This window comes from Tyto alba, unplaced genomic scaffold (genome assembly GCF_018691265.1).
Source record: "Tyto alba isolate M040663 unplaced genomic scaffold, T.alba_DEE_v4.0 Super-Scaffold_41, whole genome shotgun sequence".
Taxonomy (NCBI): Eukaryota; Metazoa; Chordata; class Aves; order Strigiformes; family Tytonidae; genus Tyto; species Tyto alba.
In genome coordinates this window covers 18,540,335-18,562,505 of record NW_024881317.1, presented here as the reverse complement: position 1 = coordinate 18,562,505, position 22,171 = coordinate 18,540,335, and the positions used below count along the sequence as shown (strand labels likewise).

The following is a 22,171-nucleotide window of genomic DNA, read 5'->3' as shown; positions in this document are numbered from 1 at the left end:
TTTCTTGCATAGCATCCTTTTGCCCTAGGCAAGTGGTGGAATTAGTATGGGAGTTAATTTTATCTCACTAAGAATCTTGGAAAAGCATGTCTCTTTTCTGTTGCTCTCTTGACTTTTGATATATCGGACCTTGACCTGTGAAGATAGGGAGCCAAAATGAGAGGTGGTGGTCAAGAACTCCCTGAATGGAGAAAACTTGCTCTCCTGCTTTTGAGCTCTAACCCCCTTCCTTCCCAGGTCTTCTGCCAATATATTTTATGACCTTTAGAACCTGTGTTTCAACTCTGGCAAATCTCCACCAGGAGTCAGCATTGCCAGATTAAATGTTGCAGGACATACAACTACTCTGTAAAAATCAAAATGCAGTATGCAGTGATCATCAGCTATTAAAGGTCTCCTTACAGTATGCCTGGTCTCCTGTGGGGCCTGTGGGGTGTATTATCCAGAGCCATACTACCTGGGAGACAAGAGGCACTTGGAAATTAATGGGTGCCTGGAGTTCTTTCCCAGCTGAAATGTAGGTCTCTTAAATTGCTAGTGCTTCTCCATGTTGCCCCAGTGCACCCCCAAGGCTGCTGCCCGAACAAAAAGGAGAGAATGGCTATTGCCCTTCTGCTATGAAGAAACCATTATCTCCTGCAGTTTAACAGCTGCACAAGGGTCAAAGCAGAAGTTTTGGTGATGCACCATTACAACGCCAATGTTTCCAGAAAGCTGACAGGCAGCCTAAAATAATATTGTCCATCAGACTGATTACAGCAATACTGTAGCAGCTGGAAAGGTTTGCTTTCATTCTTGATGCAGTATGCCCAAAAGATGCTTTCTGCCAGCTTTACTGCCGTATGTCCCATGCGTGACAGGAGAGATGAGAAAGGAGACTTTTGTAAAACCTTCAGAACATAATGACTGGTTCTTTAGAAGAATTACATTTAGAAACATGTAAATGTAAAGATTGGGAAGATTAAAATGTAGAACTACCCAACTTCATGCATACCCAACTTTGTCATCCTCTTATTCTCCCTACCGTAATGCTTGTTAGTTTTATTGGTGAATAACTAAGTCATTAACAGCTTAAAGGGGAAACTCTTCAGGTCAGGGGTATGTTTTCATTTGCAGCATACGTAAATCTCTAGAAAGACTTCCATCAACTGCCATAAGACTTAAGTAAAGTTTTGATAAGCAGAATATGGAACATAGGTGTACCAGAGCAAAATGCTCTTTTCTGATGTCCCAGTCTCCCAGTCAGCTGAAACTAGTCAGTAGGTCTCAATTATCTGCCTTTTGAATTAAAACTAGAGGGATATCTAAATGGCACCATTCAGAGCTGTGTAAAGCAGATGTATGGCTAGTTTTGGGTAGCAGAACTAGTAGAATTGTATCCTGATGTACTCATATGTGCTTTGTGGCAGTCGAAGGGTTTGAAAAGTTATCATTTTCACCTATGGCTTGCTGACCCTTAGCTGGATGCAGTTACTGGCGTGCGAGTGCGCCTGTATGTACCTGATCTGTTTTGTCTGTCACTGAAATGGACAAGTCACCTTCCTAGTGCAGCAATCGTAGGCTTCTCAAACTCGGTGTGTCACGGTGTCTTTGAGTGTTTCCTTAGTGCTCCAGCTGAAACCTTGCTGATAAGTGAGCTAGAGGTGCTAATTGTATTGTATGTATAAGCATGTTTAGAGCTTACCTGAATATTTATACATGATACTGGCTTTTGAGGTTTGCATGGACGTAAGTGGTTGGAGGTGTTTGAAGAATTACAAACCTGGGATTTACAGGAATTGTTATGTTCTTTCCCTCCATTGGTATTTGATTTATATCCACAAGAGTCATTCCCAGAAGGAATTCAACTAGGTTTCTCTCCCAGATTTTTAATTTAATTAATGATTGTTTACATGAGTGTCCTTGCCAAAGTGAGGTGATTTGGCAGTCCTCTGGAATGTAAAGGTTAAGTATATTGATTTAATCTTTTCCCAAAGGAGCTGTTCATTCTGTGGCAAAGCATCATCATTTTTGTTCTTATGTCTGCAACTTTGTTTACATGGCTTTAATTGAATTTTGTCTATACAGTAAGTGGGAGATGACAGTTTCATATAGTTCTTCCTTCCTGGAGTATGGATTTTTGGACTCTCAGTTTGTTTATGAATCCTGAATTTCCCTAAGCAGTAATTCTTCAGAGCTTTATATGTGGTAAGTACTGAAAATAGGGAGAATCTGTTTTGCCATTATGTGCAGAGTTAATAGGACCTATTCGTAGTGATAGTAGGATCTTATACCCTTGTCTTCATGTGATTAGTACTATACTTATCTTACAAATAAGAATTTCTGAATTGTTAGCTTACAAACAATGTATATAAACCATATTTATTTTAACATAAGGCACAAGGTTGTAATAGTCTCAGCTTTAAAATTATACATTCCTGGAGCAATGTGAATATAAAATCAGAATCAGTAACTTTGTTTTCTGAAATCATATATGTTTGGTTTTGTTTTTTTTTTTTTCATTTATGCAGTAAGTTGGTTGGGTCTTGGACCTGTAATTTTTGAGTAAGCTGTTTGTTGCCACTCAGGAATTGAACAGCAATTGGAGCACCATGGCTGAAGTGTTCTTTCACCTGCTTTAGCATGGATAGGACTTGATCAAAACAGCAGGTCTGAATGGATCACTGAGCTGCTGAATAACTTGCTGAGCATCTAAACTTCACAGCTCCTTCTGAACTGTACACTGGCCCTGCCAATAGGCTGGAGCCAAATACACCCAAAAGAGATGATTCTGTATTTGCAAATGAAACTGGTGATATGAATCTATCCATTTCTTTTTCTGGTCATATCTCTTATTAGTTACTGGGCTTTCACTTTCTTTTAATTAACCAATAGTTTTTCTCAGTGATCCTTTTTGTGATCCAGACAAAGTGATTCATTTCGTAGAGCAGAGGAATGACAGATGTATTCTAGTTCTGCATAGTAATTTATCTCCATTCTTCTGGTCTTAGTTGGAAAGAATATGATAATGAAGCAGGTGCCCATCCCTGGGCTTCTAATCATATGCCTGAAGAATCAGATTCTGATCTGATGGTTTAGAGGCAAAATAGCTCCTACTGTAAAGTGTAATTATAATGGAGATAAAGCAAGAGTGAATGTGATCCTCATAAACTTAAATTAAAAACACCTCCTGCTATTTCTTCTCCTAGCAAAAAGCTTCTTCCTCATATACCTACACAGCACATGAACTCAGTGTTAACAAATGAGGCTTCTTTTTAGATATTTCTCATTCCTTCTATTTCTAACGTTCACATGATAAGATCTCCTGTTGTTTTGTTTTTCTTTTCCCTCATTCCTGCAGGACTCGGTCTTAACTCAAGGATTTCTTTTGATCCATATAGACCTTTAGGAGATTAATTTCAAATATTTGATGTTTCAAATATTTTGTGACTCCTAAGAGTATATTGTTGGACATATTGTTGATAGTTAAGAAAGGAAAGACCAGCAGCCACAAGAATTTATGCCCGTTATGGAAAATCTAGCATGATTTCTTTGGTATGGCAATACCAAAAAGTCTGCTGGCATACCCAGCTAAAGTACTTACAACCATATAAAGGGAATGCCTTTTAGGAATTGGATTAAAACACAGACATAATATTTTCCATCAATTAGACGTTGAGAAATCCCAGACATACAGTGCTGCAAGTGAAATTAGATACCTTGGGAAACCTATTCCAAATGGAAATCTAATATGTGGGATCCTGACTCAGTCACCACTCCCTCAGTTTCTACCCTCCCAAAAATATATTTGGATACACTAGTAATGTAAATATAGTAACATTATACCCAGTAAATGTGCACAGATTGGATAATGCCAGCTTCACTAAATTCAGCCATAGCTAAACTGCAAACCTTGCCTATAGGTATTTTAAAAACCTGCCAGTAATGCAGATTTGCCTATTTTCCGATGTTACTGCAGATGTGCAATACTACTATTTTGTGGAATCATTTCAGCAAGCTATATTATTTACAAATGGAAAATGATGGAGGTTATGGTAAGCCTTCTGTCAGAGTTGTTTGGCAAATAGAATTACAAATAGGACTGGGTGATCATTGATGTGCTATGATTTTGGCACTGTGGTCACTTCTGACCCAAAGAGAAGCCAGAAGAGATAAATATATGAAGGTCTCTACTAGCTTTTTTTGTGTGGTAGACATATTTTGTGTTTTGGTTCACTCCCTGCTTAAGCTGCAAGCTAAATCAAATATTTTTAACATAATCCTTTACATGCTTCCACAGCATGGCTCTTTTTAAAACAGTTTGCCCCTGAGTGTTTTGGGCAGTTCTTCATTAGGGTAGTAGAACTAGCATGTAATTATCAGTACTGCTTGCCAAATGTATTTGAGAGCCCTCCTCCAGAATATCCAGGTGAAGAACTGAACTGAACACCCAAGGTTTTAGGCCCGTGGTGCAGCTTGGTTTAGATGTAATCTGAAAAACTGCTTCTGAGTGCATGATGAAGTCTTCTGCAAATCGTATGCAAGAGGAAGTGGTTTCTGAACTACATGGACAGCTTGCAGGCTTGGTTTGCAGTAATACCAGGTACAAAACAGCCGTCCAAAAGATACCATTTCCCTTCTGGCCTAGTGAAGGTGGCAGAGAATTACTAATGATACTGAAGGAGGGAGCCATTTTTCTCTTTGACAACTAGAAGTGCAACATTTTCGTTTTCCTAATTTCCACATTTAATTGATTCAATTTGAAAGTAATTCTGATTCTTTTTTTAACTTTTTAAACATGATCTGTGATCTAGTTACATCCAGTTCTGCTTTTCCTTTGACTTTTGCTGGTTTCTTCATTTGAATTTAGTTGGCAGTTCTATTGATTGATGTTTTTGGTAGAATAGAATCCAGCTGTCTTCACTTAACAGCATTATAATGCAGGACAAACACTTTAGTCTGTGTCATTCATGTAAACAGTCTGTGGTTCTAAAGCTGCGTAAATTCATCAAGAAAATGCCAGTCCGTGCTTCTTTTTTGCTATGCTTACAATGTGGACAAAAGATGGCTCTGGTTTTGGTTTGTTGTTTTTTTCCCTAAATCATTGCAATAGGCTAGTAGTGTGATATGCCAGTTAATACTTTAATGAAGTATACATCAAGGCTGCCAAATAAACAGCTTTTGAGGCGTATGCATATTATTATTGTGGGAAATGTTTCTACTGGTATATTAGATAATAGGTGCAATTTGAAGAAGGAACATGTAGTTCTGTTCATCTCCACTCCCTCTGCATCCTTTGGGTGTGGACATACAATATTGAAGTGTGCAGCTCAGCACATTTTCAATTCACCTGGTTGACAGGAAGTTGCAAAGCAGCACAGATTTTCTTTTGCTTTCTGTCTAGTTCTGGTGAACAAACCCAATTGATGTTTTTTCTTAGGTTGGCTTTTTGGGGTTTTTTCCTTCTTTTTCTTCATAAAAGGCCTATTTTTACACTGTACTTACAGGTAGTGCACCTTTGTAACCTTGTAACTACTGAACATTTTGCATGAAGCTGTTTTTGCAGGTACAGAGAATAAAGGATATTAACACCTTCTGGGTGTGCGTATGTACGGAAACACATTGCGGATATATAAACAGTGTTTTTAGCTGAGGAGCAGAGTGTTTAGTGAGAGCCCATGTACCCATATTCTGATGCACCAAGATTTGAAAGACTGGATCGAACATGGGAAATCAATCTGTAAATTTTGGTTTCTCAGAGGTGAAAGGCTTCTTGCTTTGTGATCATTTCCAGAGCTTGCATCAGGTCTGTTCCACTTCACAGCAGAGTTTCTACTTTCCGTGTCCTATGGCTGATCCAAACGTTCCTAGGTGGACCTGATTTTTTTAGTCTCTGTAATGTTGTTTCCAGCACTTCTCTATAGGGAAGTAAGCTAGGCAAATGATCAGTAGAGTTTACAGTTGCCTATGATGAGTGAAAAAACACTCTAAATGCCTAAGTCTTTTTAAAAACATGATTTAATGAAATATTCTCAAGCCGGGGAAATGTATATAGAGGAGGAGTGTAACAGCTTGCTCTTTATCACTAAAAACTGCAGTCTTCAGGATAGGATACCAGACATTGCTTTTGTTGAACATGGATTTTTATCTTCCTATCCAATCACCCCCTACCACCAGGCTTTAAAATTCTTGTTTCCCTGGTCAGAAAGCTGGTTCAGACACCATACCTGTGGTTTCCCTTGTATTCTGGATCTTTTCACAGAACTTGGTTTCCATAGTAAACGCTTTTCAAAAAAGCTATGGTTCAATAAAAGCACTCTGTAGTCCTTCATTTTATAAAGGAGTGCTCTCATTAACTCACTGTTGAATAACTCTTACAACCTTGGGTCTATTTGAATTCTACGCCAAATGTTCCATTGCAGGCCATCTGACACCTCATGAAATGCATTATAAGCTCCACTGCTGAGTTTCTGATCTCAAGTCTTAGTCCTCAAGCTAATGTATCATACTTATATTTGAACAAAATATGCTAACTGAGGCAGCAAATGAGGGTCCATATTTAGCCATGCAGTCTACAAACCAGGGGAAAGGATCAGGAAATGTTTACTGTTCAAAAAACTAGTGTGTTCCAAACTTGCTGGAATAATGTGATGTGAATCTTTTGTTTTCCCTGCATTGCCTCTCTCAATTTTGAAAAGCTTCCTGTTTTGTCGAAACACCACCACATTTGTTATCAGAATTAGAGAGGGGAAGATGTGTGCACCGCACTGATTCAGGGAGACTTTAATTCCTGTCTATCTAGTCTAGACATGAACCATTGGACAGACAGTATGAGACTGGTTTCACAGATATGGAGGAAAACTCCCCTAACCCAGTAGTCCCAGTTTAGAAACGGTAACTCAGTTAGTGGGAGATCTGAAGAAATAAAGCACTGTCAGTGTCAATCCTGTTCCCTCATTTGTGCATGTGCCTTTTGAGCAGTGGTCTTGAACATCGCTTCCCCGCAAACCACACGGCTACAAAGACAGCTCTCAGGGGAATGTGGCTGACGTGCACAAGCGGGAGCACCATGCGGACAGTCTGGCATCCCACCCCGCAGCACAGGTGCGCAGCATTGCCTAGTACCTGTGGGAGGAACTCTTAACACACCACTCCTGCTAGTCCCTGGCACTGAAACTCAGAATTGCCATAAAGGAATAACAATATTCTTACTAATATTGATTGTTCTTAGTGACAAGGGAAAAAATAATAACCTGGAAGTAAGCTGATAATATCCTTTAGACAGGCAAGATAATGCTTACAAATGTGACCTAGTTGTGTTTGGCTTGACTTTTTATAATAGTTGTGTGAACACCAAGATACTGCAGTATTGCTGTATCCCTAATCCTAACTCTTGTAAACCCTCTGTACACCATCGGTAGTATCACGTTGCCTCTGCCAGTCCTTTCTTATTTATTTCTTTCATCTTCATCAAAATGGAAAACAATTAGGCTTATCTCTAGTGAGATTTTTCACCTTACTTAGCAGAGTGAGAAGTGTACAGGCATTAGCTGCTTAGGCTACCATTGTCTTTTAAGTTTGTTTTTATGTCTTAGTTGGATTTTGGATCACATCAGTAAACTGTCACATCTCCAGCAAAAAGCACATTTAAATGTGGCAGACCATTATTTCACAATTTTGGATGATTATATCCTACTCAATATCATGGTACATGAAATAATTACAAACTGAGACATTACCATGGTATTGGTAAGACCAACGAACACCAACCTGGTGCTTCCTTAGATTGCCCTTCTATTTTTGTGAGAAAATGAAAGCGAAAAGGAGCTAAATGGCTAGGTGTGAAATAACTTGAATCAGTACTGCAAGTAGTGAAAACAAGTATTTGAGCCTTTAAAGAAGGAGAAAAATCTGTAACAAACTGCCTGAAAGTTTTCACCTGACATAAGACCTCTACAAAAACAGTCATTTTTGCTCTTGCTGTATGGTCATCAATGCTCACAAAGTATTTGTGTTATACCTCTAAAGTTATATCAGACCTGAGGAGTTGGTATAGCAGTATGAAGCATATTCTGATTTTCTCCCAACAAAGATAGCATCTTTTTCACTTAGGACAATAACAGACCTGCCTACTGTTACCATGCTGACTGAGAACCCCAGTGTGAACCCTGGCTGCTGCCTCTTTCATATTGGTAGACTGCTGATCCTGCACAGATTTTTGGGGCCAGATTTGAGATTTAGTTCTTGTGTCAGAGAATATGGCTCTTTTTTTATTAGCTTTATAAATTTTTCCTGTCAATTTCATCAAACAAAAATTCAGTGTATTTCTTCCTTCTTAATACTGGTAAACATTTTGAAGGCTTAATTTAAATGTAGTGATTGCTAGAAAATATTTGTTTTCTTATTTAGCTGACAAAACCAATGAAGCATTTATATTGAAATGTCTTGGCATGTTTTCAGTTTGGGATCGCTGTACAACTAAGGAGGAGAGGCTACAGTTTGTGAAGTCAAAAATAATGCACTCATTTCCCCTTATGAAACTATGCATATTGCTCTTTCCAGAGCACCAGTTTTAAATGTCAAAGAAATCTAGCATAGAATAAATGCTTTGTGTAGCTCTGAATGCTGTATGGTAAAGCTAACATATAGCATACAGATGAAACAAAAGAGAAAGCAAGATTAGGTAGAAAGAAGTAAAACATCTAGGGTTTTGGAATGGGGTACCTTTCCTCTAACAGATAAATGAGCATGTGAAAGCTTGCTTTGGGTTGGGAGGGTCCATGGGGCTCCCCTCGGAGCCTGTTTCAAGGAGATTCTGCCTTCTGACCAAAGTGACCTGCAGCCCTGGGGCACACAGGGCACTCAGTTCCCCAGAGCGGTTACTTCTCCCTTCTCTTAACCGTTCTCCTTGGAGGTCTTTAGGAGTTTCTAGAGGCTAGTTGATATGTGTAGTTTCTCTCCTTCTCCCAGGGAACTTCAAGACCCTGACTGTGTAAGCATGCAAAGATACTGCAGACCCAGAATTACCTCAGCTATTCCCTCCTTGTTTTGCAGAAAAATGCCCAGTTCCAAAATCAGATACAGTTACTGTCACTTAGTAGGCTGGCCTGAACAGCAAGGTTTGGGGACGGACCCTTGCTATTGGAACTACAGCATACCGCAAAGTGTTGGCAGACTGTCCTTACCGCAGGCACTGATACATTCCTAACTTTGAGGGCAACTGTGTATACTTGCTAGAAATGTCTCTTCTGTCCTGTGCATTGGTGAGGATTCCTGTAGTACATTTGATTCTCAGTCTAGAGCTGTCAAGATTCCGTTACTGACAGCTCCCATTTGCTACTTGTCTCCTTTTCACTTCAATACTGGATGGAAATACAGCAGATATATCATAGACACTGAGGAGAGTCAAAAAGCTGCTGCAGAGAACACTGTATTTTATTTTTCTCTCAGAACTGAGGCTCAGAAGGAGTTGTCTGGTGTTTTATATTGCTCAGAAACATGTTACAAGATAATATAATCTTTAAGTAATTGCTTCTATCAGAATACCCTTTGATTTTTACCATACATTTCTTCTGTATGCTTTTTCAAAATTGTTGAGCAGAAGGTTGTGAAGAAAGCATGATGATGATTTTCTGGATAAAAATAACGTGAGTCCTCTCCATTTTCCACACTGAGGTAGGTTGCCCTGCCTTAGCAATTTCTGTTACTTTTGTATTGTATTAACTATTTTTAGCAGTGCTTCAGAAGCTTCCTCCCTCAGCATTTTGGTGTATATCTCATAAATATCTCTGAACTTCAGTTCTTCTTCACTTCCTTTTGAAGTTTTCTTCAGTTCTTCTATTAGAATTGATCCAGTGATTCCATTCATCTCAGATTTGTTAAAAACCGGAGTCATCTGTTCATTCAGTATGTTGCAGCCATTTAGCCATCTGCACAAGAGCTCATCTCCATCCCTCATCTGCCTTTACCTCAGCAGTGGGCAGTCTGTCACTTTGTCTTTGATCAGTGAATTGTAGAGGTGGTTCTCTCTGCTGTAATTCTGGTGATGATGTAGACATAGCTTGATCTATTACAGCCTTTTTCATATTTCACTTTTTATTTATATGCCTCCTATTTATTTTAGTAATTATTTTCTCGAGTTTTTTATTCTTTGTCAAGTATTTCATTTTTTATTGTTTCATATCCGAGCTCTTGCGCCTCTTAGTTTCACTTGACAATTACTCATCTGTCCCAGGTATTGCAGAACACCTGGTTCTTTTATACACAGTCCACAGAACAGCAGTGCTCCAACATACTGGATCAGTGCTGTATGCCCCAAAAGTGTGAGCGAACCCACTGGTTTCAGCAGGACTGCTCGGATGCGTACAGGCGGCAAGGTTTGGCCTGCTACATGCAGTGTATCTTACCTTTAGCTATCATGCCACTTCTTGTGGATTGTGCAATTGTAATAGGCTTGTTGAACAGATGTAAAGCGTAACAGCTCTGATGATGCACTTTAACTGAAAATACAAATCACCTTAAATTGTTCATGCTAGAGAGCACATAAGTTAATCTCTTAAAATAGCAAAAATACTATTTGGGGGAAGCAGTTTCCAGTCAGTAAAAAAAAAAAAGATTTGTCCTTCAACTAAAAATTAACAGAATTATTAAAAGCAGCAGATACCTTTTTAAATTATTGGACACTTAAAAACCCCCATCAACCTGTATTGAAATTCAAGTGTGTCTGCTCATTGTAGCTTGTAAAGTACATGTTTGCAATACATTTGCTTTGGAGTCAAGAAGTTTTTGTTTTAATAGCTGGTGTATGGGTTTGAATCTGACCACAGATGTGTGCTGAAGAGCAGCTGCCATGTGCTAGAGGTACCCTCCCCAGCAATAGCAGCCTTAAAGTAAAGATTAACAGTGTCTTAAATTAGCCTTGATTCTATTAGAAATGTCCCTCATATTTCATGCTCTGGAAAGGGATATGGGGAAAGAATGTCATAATGTTTCCCTGTTCTTTGACAAGCCTTTCAGTAGCCCTGTCAAAGATCCTTTAAAATTGAATTGAAATAATCAGAAATGATGTGCCTATGTGAAAAATGCTTGGCGGATTCTTTTCTGTAAGATGGGTGTATGCTAATGAGCTTTAAATTATGAGTTTAAAATTATTCTTATCAAGCAAGTGGTAGTAGCCCAGATTAAATTACTGAGATAGAAAATGAGAAGGTTTTTAAATCCTTGCCTATTTTGCTTTCTAAATAGGATTTCAAAAAAAGAAAAAGCTGTCTCGAGATAAATTAATACAAATGCAGGTTATAAAACCAGGGTTTATATAAAGCAATAGATCATTCCCTCTAGGTGGCCTGCCCTGTATGCTCTGCTTTGTAATCAAATTCATCAACTTAGAACACTGCTCTCCTCCCCTTTTAAAGTAAAAGGTGGTACTGTGAAGGTGTTCTCCTCTGAGCTTGGTGATTATTAGTAAAACAGTGCTCTCAATTATCTTCCTTTGTCAGTGAATCATCTTATTTTGCTTCTACTGAAGTCTAATATCCTTCAACAGTGTCACTTTATCATATCTGATAATCAGAATTATGCAAAGGAATTATCTGTATGGATTTCATGCCCAGGAACTGTATCATCGTTTATTTATCACTCTAAGTAGGTATGCAGTGTTTTGTGCATTTGAAGTACAATAATTGAGGCTGTGTTGACTTGAGAAAATAGATCATTAACGTTAATGTTATCCTTAAAGTTGAAGCCTTAAAAGCCGTAATCAGCTGCCATTTGCTTTTCACTAACAGCATCAGAAATAATGAATATTCTTTAATAATTGTAAGAATGTAAGGGTGCGTGCTGTGGGGAAGGACATCTAGAGTGAAGGCTGCTGGAGTGGCTCTTAAGTTTCATTAGAACAATAGCATTTGATCTGCAAAAAACAGTTTGCCAGCTACCATCAGAATAACAAGAAGTGAGAAGTGGGAGAAATGAACAGTGATCTACTAGTATGTGATCAGAGGGTATGTTAGACTTACCAATATTTCTGTTCTGGAGCTCAGTATTAATCAGAGAAACTGGAGAAAATGCGATATGCACAGTGTTTAAGACCTGTCTGTTAAATACTGTGCTGGAAAGGAGGGAGTCAGACAGCTGTAAGTCCATGTAAGGTGTGGCTTGAAGACTAATTCTGGAGAGAGGCCTAGCATGGAACTTGAATTGTCTTAGAAAGCATGTGTGGTTCTAAGCTTGTATTTTGCACTGAGACATAGAAAACGTGACAGATCTTATTTTTTTTCTCATAATAGCACAAGTACTCTCCAGAGCAAAGCTGTATAAATAATGTATATGCTCACAGGCGCAGGAAATATGCTGCTGATCAGACCATGTCAACTTAGATGAATCCTGTCCTGAAAGCTACACTTTAAATGTGAGCAATAAAAACACTATTGACATGTAGCACTGCTGATTGAAATGTCAATAGTTATCAGAAGAGTATTTCATAACACAGAAGCATTGTTTGGTTTGCTTGAATGGACAGATGCTTCTGTTTTCCATGAAAGAAAAATAATTTCCGTATTAGTTCTCTGAATGCCTAGCACAGGTTATTTGTCCCACTAAAGCTTACATTCTTAATCACATTCTTGAAAATAGGGAAAATTTGCTTGCTGATCTTGTATAGCATAAGAGGGAGCTTTGACACTGGGCATGACCTGAAACAATTTAAATGTTGGCATACTTACAGTTTCACTCGGCTTAATTTTGCTCAATCTGGAAGGGAGTGCAGGGCAAATTCTCATCCTCATCTTTACCCCTTAGCCCTGTATGTGAGACTGCCTCAATAGTTCTCTGGCAACTATGACCTAGACATAGTTTCCAGAGTTTTTAGTCAGAAGGGACAATTTTTTTGGCTGTCTGTAGACTGCAGACTATTACATTTCTCTGGTTATTCTTAAGCATAGTTGAAGCATTCCGTTTGTCAACAGATTAGAGCATGTGCCATAAGCAGAGAGAAAATAGAAGAGGCTAAAGTGCTATTAATGCCCTAGGCACACAGAGTGGTACCTCATCCATTGGGATATGGCCATATCATCTTGACTGTTGAACCATCCTTCAGGAAAAGGCCAGAAAACCACTAGGTTTCTTCATGATGCTGCGTGTGGCCAGACACATTTGTGAGGAAGATTCTGAGAAAGAAGTGTCTCACTTCACTCACACACTGCTCACTATTACCCTTTTTCCCACCTTGGCTGTCCCTGGTGATTCAGAAGAGGGCAGAAAGAGAAACCCAATGGTTAAAGAAACAGAACATCACCATTTGATCCATGTGCCTCAGGAAAAAAAGCTGTACATAACTGGCTAGAGACTTGAAGCCAGTGGTCAGATCAGTCATAAATTTGCTGGGGGAGGCAAGGAGGCCTGGAGCATTCTTACTAGTTCTCATTTTCCTTTTCTGTGGGAATGCATGAAAACAGGGCATCCCTGTGAGCATTTCATTTCTTCTGCAAATGACTGTATGCACTAAATTTTGGGATTGGCATCTAATACTTTGTGAAACTAAGTTGTTGTCCATAAAACTGACTAAAAGGGATACAGGCCAAAGACATTTTAGGCAAATAAGAACTTTTTCAATACTACCAACGTATTTTTCAGAAAATGACCAAAGCACAGGGTTCTGCCTCCTCAGCAGGCCTCCAAAAGGCACCAGCACCTGTTTAGTTGACAGCCAGTATCTATGCATCCAGGCATTTGTTTTCATTTGTTACCAGCAGGATATGCAGTTGTTAACAGCTTCACAAGGGCTGTTTCTGTGCTACTGAAACCCAAACAGCAAGCTGATAAGGGGCAAAAGGACTTCTGAAGATTCCAAAATATGTTCAAGACGTTTCACTACAACCAACATGATTCTCTTTGAGTAGGTTTACAGGGAAAGGTGGTTCTTTGGAGAGCCTGTTTGTGCCAAAAAATTATTACATGATGATCACCCCTTAACAGGAATATAACAATTGCTTCTTTGAGGATAGCCAGTATCTTGCTGTTTTTTGTGCTACTGACAATCGTCTCAACAGTAGGTTTTACACCATGGACTTTTCCCCACCAAAAGGGATATACTGAACAATACACAGCTGCAGTTTTTGGCAAGCAACACTGGCCAAAAGTAGCCAGGTAAGATTATGGATGAAAAAGAGAGCTCTAACAGCTTTCAGACAATTCCTGGTTTTTGGCAGCATTAATGTTAGGACAGTGAAGAAAGATTTGTTGATGTGGTCTAAAACAACTTCAAAATGTATAGATGAGAGTCTCTCCAAGATCGAATAGGGACTCAGGAGTGGCAGCGTGATCAGTAATCCAATACCAGTCACTTCATAACCCCATTTTGGGTGTAGAGACAAGAGGGATACTACGTAGTCCAGTTTGATCTGTTTCTTGATAACCTTTTAATCTTTTCATGGATCCACTTGCAGTTGCTGACAGATGATTAATTTACCATAATCTCATCTTTCTAATCACTTTAATTCCAAAGCATACTGCTGTTACCTTACATTTTGAAAAGCAGCATATATTATATCCTTTCAGGAGATTTCAAGGTCAGAAGAAACTGGGTGACAATCCAGTTGACTAGATCTTTAAAATCTTTTACTGCCAGCAGCATAACTAGCTGATAATAATGACTTTGGATTTACCTTTCATCCAGATGAACCCCAAAACATTTTGTCAACTCGCAATTCATTTCACCAGGTGCAGAACTGTAGCAGCTGTTTGGCAAAGCACAGCAACCAGTTCAACAGTTGTGGATAGCAATGTACTTAATTGGAAGTTGTGGGGTAGTTTATAAAATGGCTTGATTAAGACGTATAGCTGCAGGCCCACGCTGCACAAAAGCACAGCTCCTCAGCAAGAATTTAGGAAGGTATTTTGTCTGAAGCAAAATGGTATGATTGCAGGGTCAGCATAGTAGCAGTTTTAAATAGATGAAAAAGAGGCAACTTTAATGAGGACAATCTCAGTTAGATTCATCTTCGAAGCTGTGCTACTTGGAGGGCTAGAAATAAATTAAGATTAAAATGCCACAAAATCTAGAGGGGGAAAGGTATTAAGGAACAATAATTTTCTTTTTGTGGGTGTTGTGTATACCAGTTAGAAACCACTTAAAAAGTCATTGTCAGTAGGGCAGACAGACTTGTGATTTGTATTACTTAGAGCTGCAGTTTTCCTACACTTTGTTTTGGATGTATTTGGTAAACAAGGCTGTTGTGACTGCTGTACCTGCCTGGTTTCACCTGTGATCATTGTTGTGTAAGAAGCCAAAAAGGCAACAGCACAGCTTTCTGACACTTGAAACTTGTCATGTGTTTTAAACTCTTGTTGCATCTCGAGCTGCATCTCTACTATGAGCTGGGAGCTGAGCACTTCATCTGACGTTAGGACACGTGATTGGCTTGCAACTGGGGAAAGTCTTCGCTTTCGGTATCACCTGCTTTTTCCCATTTATCTGGTAGCTGCTGTCATCTTCTGTGGTCAGGGTTTAACTCCTCAGAGGAGCTATTTAAATGTTGATAAGATGTTATTTTTCTATAGGTGTTTGAAGTACTGAAAAATACTTGAACCTTTCTAAATGTTAGTGCTATCTATTTGAATCAATAAAAGATTTCCTACACATCTTAAAGAACTTATTTCAATAAAAGCATATGAAAACTTCAGGTAAAAAACAATTAAAAATATGTATGATTATGTAAATTTATACTCACAGGCTAAGCCCCTTTTTTTTTAATCAAAAACATATGTGGAAGAACAGCTCTAGGTCATTTTAACAAAGTGAAGAAGCTGTCTCTGCTAAAACTGAAAATGTGGAGGCCCTGGACAATTTATTTAAATGTTTTTATATCGCAGTTCTTTTCCAGTAAGTAAAGTTTTGATCTCCATGGGAGAATGCAGCATGCAGTCATTTCCCTGCAAGAGGATTTGCATGCAGTTGCATATGTGACCGTGATAGAGCAGTGGGTAAATGCTGTACCTCATAGTGGTTTGACAACTTCAGCTTCATAACAACCCTATGTGGTTACACCTCCTTCAGACAGGGGGGTTGTTACATGACACATTTTCTTCTCTTAAGAGCTTTTCTTTTTTTTTTCTCTCTGCTATATAAGGAAGGAAGGTGGTGGTTCCATCCTATATTTATTATTCAAATCCTAAACTTTATTGATAAGGAGGTCTCAAAATTCTTCCTGAATTAAGCCTAACCATGCAGCTTCACTTAGGCAAGAATGCAAAACATGACCCAACAGTCTGCGGAAGTGCTCTCCAGTCGTGTTCCAAGTTAGGATAACATAAACATTTTTAATTAGTTGCATTTAAACTACTTCTGTTTGGGAATGTCTTTGAACAAGTAGTTAGGAGTAGTTATTTGTTCCTTTTGGAAGCTGTATTTATTACTTTGCTCAGTAGGTTTAATAAGAGGTGGAAGAGGACAGCTTTTAAATATTTTCTGTCCTGTGCTTAGAATACTCAATTAAATACTGGTTCCCCGATTACTAATGCTAATAGCCATCATAGGTGTTTTCCCTTTTTCTGTTATGTGCGGTTGAAAAGGTTGCTAGAAACAGTTGTTTTCCTCCGACTGTTGGGAGGCTTGTGGTTAGGCTAAGAAGTTGAACACCTTTTATATCAATACAACACAGAACAATACCTGATAAGGTTACACAATATGTTAACATCTTTAAACTAGCAATCTAACATTTATAGTTCCTGGATGTTTGAGTGTGGTTAGAATTTAAGTTTAAGCCGTAGCAGGCCCTTAGTGCTCGCAGCTTTCCTCAGTTGTGGTGGGCCTCGGGACTGGCACACCGAAGGCAGGCGAGAGTGCAACTGTCTCGGCTCATCTTTATCTGCTGTGAAAGGGCTGGAGCGCACCTCGCGCCCTCCTGGCCGCCCTCGCAGAGCTCAGCTCTTTCAGGGGTGGTCTACCACAAAGAGGAGGGGGCCGGGTGCTGTGCCCTGATGGCGGCCGGGCAGCCCCCTGCGGGGGTGGGCAGCCTGCTCCCCACCAGCACAAAGTCTGAAATGCCAAATTCCATTTCGCCGAAACAGCCACGTTCTGGAGCCACAGACAAGCTGCGGTGCGGTTTTGGAACCACCCACGTTTGGGGACACGTATGTAAGTGGGAGACATGCGTGCTCCCCACAAAGGGAGCAGGGGTGACTTGGGTGTTGAGCAGCAGGCCCAGGCATCCCCCTGGGACGGACTGCTGTCTTTTCTGAAGAGAAGGTGGCGCAAAGGATGAACACACGCTGTGGGTCAGGGTATACTAATTAGTCCAAACTATCAGTACATAGATTTGACACCTTCAGGACATGTTTGGATACAGAAATCAAGGAAAGAATTGTGTGTAACCTGAGGTGTAGTTTCTCACTCCTATGAGGAGTATGCAGTCTTGCGGTGTTTTACAGGTATTTATCAACAATAAGCAACAATGAGCAACAAGCACAATTGAGTACAAGCTTCTGGAAAATAGGAAGCATTCATATAAGTCAAATGAAACCCTGTTGTACAAACCAGTGAGAGCAATTGCATGTCAAGTAAACTGTAATACTGAGCTAAGTATTATTTGACTGGCACATTGTCTTTGTGTTGTCATGGATATGGTGTCTGAACCACTCAGAATCACAATAGTTTGGTAGATTGGGAGGAAACAAATTTAATGTTCATAATGAGGTCAAACCAAGAGAGAAAACTAAAGTGCAAATGGATGTGTTTATACCTCCAAAAGTCAGTTAGCAGATAGCTTTAGATGGAATATTGATAACAAGTAATAAACGATTTTAAGTATGTTCTTCTCACTTAAAATGTCTGATGACCAATCTTCTATAATTTTATGAAGCAACCATCGTAGAGTGTTTGTAAGAATGCAAAATCTGTGTCCCCTGCTTATTATTGAAGCTATTTAGCACACCAGATGTCATTCCAGATTACCAGTTGCATTTCAGTTGGACTGGAAACGAATACAAATCAGTAATAATGTAATGCTGTGTACCTTAAGGTTAAATGTCTGAGAAGACAACTGGCGCTAATGGACTGTGACATTTTTCAAGCCATGGGTCTGACATTACTTGCTGTGTCAGAGTGAAATGTTTACAATGATTTAACTCCACATTACAACATATTAAGACATCATCCTTTTCTCTTGTGCATGTTGCAAGTTTTCGGGCTGCATCTAAATTCCACAGCAGCAGATGGCCCACATGTCAGAGCAGCATTTTCCAGGTTCTGAAGAGCTCTGAACAACACTGTTAGTGGTATTTGATTCAGTCCAGGACATCCTGTAAGGTTTCTGTTCAGTACGTTGCAATTTTAAAACATGTGCTGCAGCTAAAACTCCATGAACACAAACCTGCCTGTGTCCAGTTCTGGCACTGTAACTTTTCTGAGCAGCATCTCACTACAGGTGTAGTGCTATTGGTAGGAATGGCTTAATGTAAGTAAAGATGGCAAACCCAGAGCAAGAACTTCATGCCAGAGGTACCTGCTAAATTTACACTCCTGCACCAGATTATCTCTTGGAATCTTTTAAAATAAGGAATATTTAAACCAGTATTTTGCATTAATGGGACCGGAATGACTAGACTGATAAATGGTAAGTACACCTGGATAGCTTCTAATCATGTTTAAATAATATCATACTGTATGAAGAACTCATTCAATAAATAGGTAAGAATTAGTCATTAGGGGCCATGAAATAACAGATTGTTTCAGTGTCCTCGTCTCATAAAGGCTCTTTCTATATATAGGACTTTGTTTCAAATATTAAGAGGCTTCCTCTGGCTTCTGTTTATATATTTTGCCTTGTCTTATTTTCATTAAATGCTTATACTTCTGATAATTATGAAATGTTATATTCTGTCCCCTATTAAATAGCCTGTAATCCGTCAGTGCTTTTCTGCAGTTCTGTTTTGTGACACTCTTCCAGTGTCTAACAAAGAAATTGGAAAAAATATTGGTTTTGTTAATGCAGTTTTCACCAGTGTGTTTTGGGTTTTTTTCATATGCTGGACTTTTTTTTTTTTTTTCCTGTGTTCAGTCTTGTGCTATCCCTTTTGTAGTGTGGAGGTGTGTGTATCAATGATGCAAAACTTCATCATGCCAACTGACAGTACGGTGACAGCACATGCTATAGAGTATATGGAAGTAACTCCAGCAGTGGTGTAACGCTTCATACGTTCCAAGTAAGAACCCATCACTGGACAGATTTAAAGTGCAGATGCTGCTCTGCTTGATCATCAAGCTAACGACTATTAAAGGTATAGTCGTGTTATGCCAGGATGTAGCTTCAGTAAAACGTTTTAAAAACCTTTAAGGAGGGAGGAGAAGGGGGAAAAAAAAAAAAAAAAAAAAGGCGAACTTTCCCCGCAGACGAGAAGGAAAGGAGGGCTGGTCGTTCTCGGCCGCTGTGAGTTAGGCGTGTGCCGGCCCGGCCCGCCGCCACCGCGCGGCTCCAGCTCCCCCCCGCGCCGCGCGCCGCGGTTCCCAAGCGCCCCAGCCGCGCCGGGGCCGTTCCCGGGGCCGCGCAGCAGCACCTGCCGCCCCCCGGGGCCGCCGCTCGGGCGCGGCGCGGCGCAGGGCCCGGCCGGGCGGCGGGGGCGGTGCTGGTGCTGCCGGGCCGCGCCGGGCTCGCCCCGTGACCGGCCGGCCGCGCCGCCCCTCGGCGGCGGCAGGGGCGGGCCGGGGCGGGGAGGGAGCGAGCGGTGTAAACAAGGCGGGGGGCCGGGGCTGGCTTGATGTCAGCGGGTCACATGGAGCCTCATATGGGCCGGGGGATGGCGGCGCGGCGCGGCTCTCCGCTGGCAGGCGGCGGCGGCGGCGGCTGCTGCTGCTGAGGCGGCGGCGGCGGTGGCGGTAGTGGTGGTGGTGGTGGTTCACGCCGACGGCCCGGCCCGGCCCGCCTCCCCTCCCCGCCTCCCTGCCCGCCGCGCTCCGCTCCCCGCCGCTTCGCTCCTGACAAATGATGTGTTTTGTGCTCGCCGCGATGAAAGGTAGGCGCAGCCCGCGGGAGCCGCCACGCCACGCTGTGCCACGCTGTGCCGCGCCGCGCCGCGGGGAGGGACGGAGGGGGAGCCCGGCCCGGGAGCCGCGGGGCCGGCTGGAGTTACGGTGCTCCGTGGCCGCCCCTCTCCGGGCGCCGGTGCCGCCGCTGGAGCTCGACGTCCCGCCGCTGCGGGGCGGCCCTGCGGGAGTCCCGGGCCGGGGGGCGGCGCCGCCGCTGCGGGGACCTGGCCGGGCGGCCCTTGGAGCGGGGCGGGGGGGGATTCTTGGCATCTCTCGGAGGGATGGGCTGGCTCGGTCCTTCCTGCGAGCGCCGGGGAGCGCCCGGGGCTGCCGCCGTGTCTCGGGGCGGGCGGGCAGCGGAGCGGAGCCGTAACCCCGCGGAGCCGCTGCGCTTCCCGCTGTCGCGTTACAAGTTAGAGGGTAAGAGATAGCTTATCTGCCAGCGCGGCCCTTCGGACGGGGAGGTTATGATTAACGTGGCTGGCGTCGCACAAAGCGGAGACGAGCTGTCTGATGTTTCTACGAACCCTTGCAGAAAACGCGTACTGTAAAATCTGCCTCTAGCAAAGGGGCGAAGAACGTGCAGCATCCTGTAGGTAGCTGGTGGGGCTAAAATGTCATCTCAAGAGACAGCTGCTCTTAAAAAGGCTTTAGAATAAAAGGAAAAATCGGAGCTACTTATTTATTCTTCTTTTTTAAACCTGAAGTATTATCTGCTTGCCGATCTGAGGCCTTACTGAGGGGCAGTGTCAGACTGAGGAGAATCAAACGAAGTTTTTGATGAGAAATCAAAAGTTTAGAGGTATGTTTTCGGTTTGCCCTGTTTCCTAATAAAATGGGGTCCACGGTAAAGCTTTATATTGCAGCATTTTTAAAGCCATAGCTGGGGTTTTTAGAAAAAAAAAAATAATTAAAGCCAGTAGCCATCTTACTTAAATACAGTATTCCTTCACAGTAATTTAAAGAGCATCGCTGTTGACACTTGCGTTTAATGCTCCCACTAAAATGCTAAGTCTGTACACTTTAAAATATTTTCATGGATTTTATAGGTAAATTTTATTTAAAAAAAAATACTTAGAAAAAGAAGATTGAGTTCAGATCCAACCAAAAACTATATATTTTTTTTTCCCACTTTGCAAGAGCCATAGGTAACGTGTACCCATACCAGCATAATGTATGAGGCATGGTAATTTTCAATTACTAGGCTTCCTTTTCTTCTTGGAGAGAAGCCTATGTGAATAAAAAGAGAAGCACTATATTCATTAATCATTAGCCATGCTGAATGCATTTGGCAAGAAAATGTAATTGTGTTGATTCAAATACTTGCATTTGTAACAAAAGGAAAAGCATTTTTTTAAGTGCAAGCTACATGGATATTTTAGAAGTCCCTTAGAATTCTGGATACTCTGATAAGAGTTTTCCAGCGTATCCCTCGCAATCCTGTTAAAACCATGAAATGAAATAAACAAACAAACAAAAAAAATTGAAATACACAAATTTTAAAAAATCAGAGGGTGTAAGTGCCTCGTATGCTTCTGGACGGAGACTTAAGGTGTGTTGTAAAAGAGCAGGCAGATGATTTTCAGCCACTCAACTTTGAAATATTTTTTTCACTCTCTTGGGCATTTCATTTAAACCAGTTTCTACACTGATGTAAAATCTTGGTGGAGCCCAGCTTTTCAGTTTTAAAGTATAATTGCTAACAGCTTTATTATGAAAATACTTAGGTTTCTGTACTTTTTACATAAGACTTCCATGGTACGTTTCATTCATGTTTCATACTATTTCATGTTGTAGTGCGTTGAAAAACTTCCTTGGTTTCTCATCCTTTCTCTAATTTGCTGGACAGGGTTCAGGTGTAGGAAATGTGTTGTCATTTGTCTTAGTGACCTCTGACAACCATGAAATATTAGATCCACAATCCAATATTGTGAATTGAGAGAAGTAGGCCAGTAGCATAGGGAATGCAGTTTTATAAAAGTTCAAAGGTACAAGAGAAAAATGTGAAATGTGTAGGTAAATTGAATATTTTGTTTATTCTCAGTGCTGTAATGGCATCTTTTGGTGCTTCTGATCTTTTACAGATCTGATCTTAAAGTGCAGAAAACTATGGTCTGCAGGAGAATATGGGATGTTACAGATTTCCCTATTGGATTATTTTTCTTTTAAGAG

At 40.9% G+C, this 22,171-nt stretch overlaps 1 protein-coding gene across 4 annotated transcripts in view; it reads left to right on the top strand.

Annotated features, from left to right (window-relative positions):
• Positions 1 to 22,171, top strand: part of RORA (RAR related orphan receptor A) — a 374,860-nt gene that overhangs the window by 287,763 nt on the left and 64,926 nt on the right. Inside the window, exon 1 of one of the 4 annotated variants that reach the window (XM_042804083.1) lies at positions 19,861 to 19,986. The exons of the other annotated variants lie outside the window; for them this stretch is intronic. Coding sequence (XP_042660017.1) covers positions 19,956 to 19,986 — 31 coding nt within the window. The 5' untranslated portion in view covers positions 19,861 to 19,955. Of the gene's footprint in view, positions 1 to 19,860; positions 19,987 to 22,171 lie in introns of those variants that run through there. 4 annotated transcript variants of the gene reach the window in all.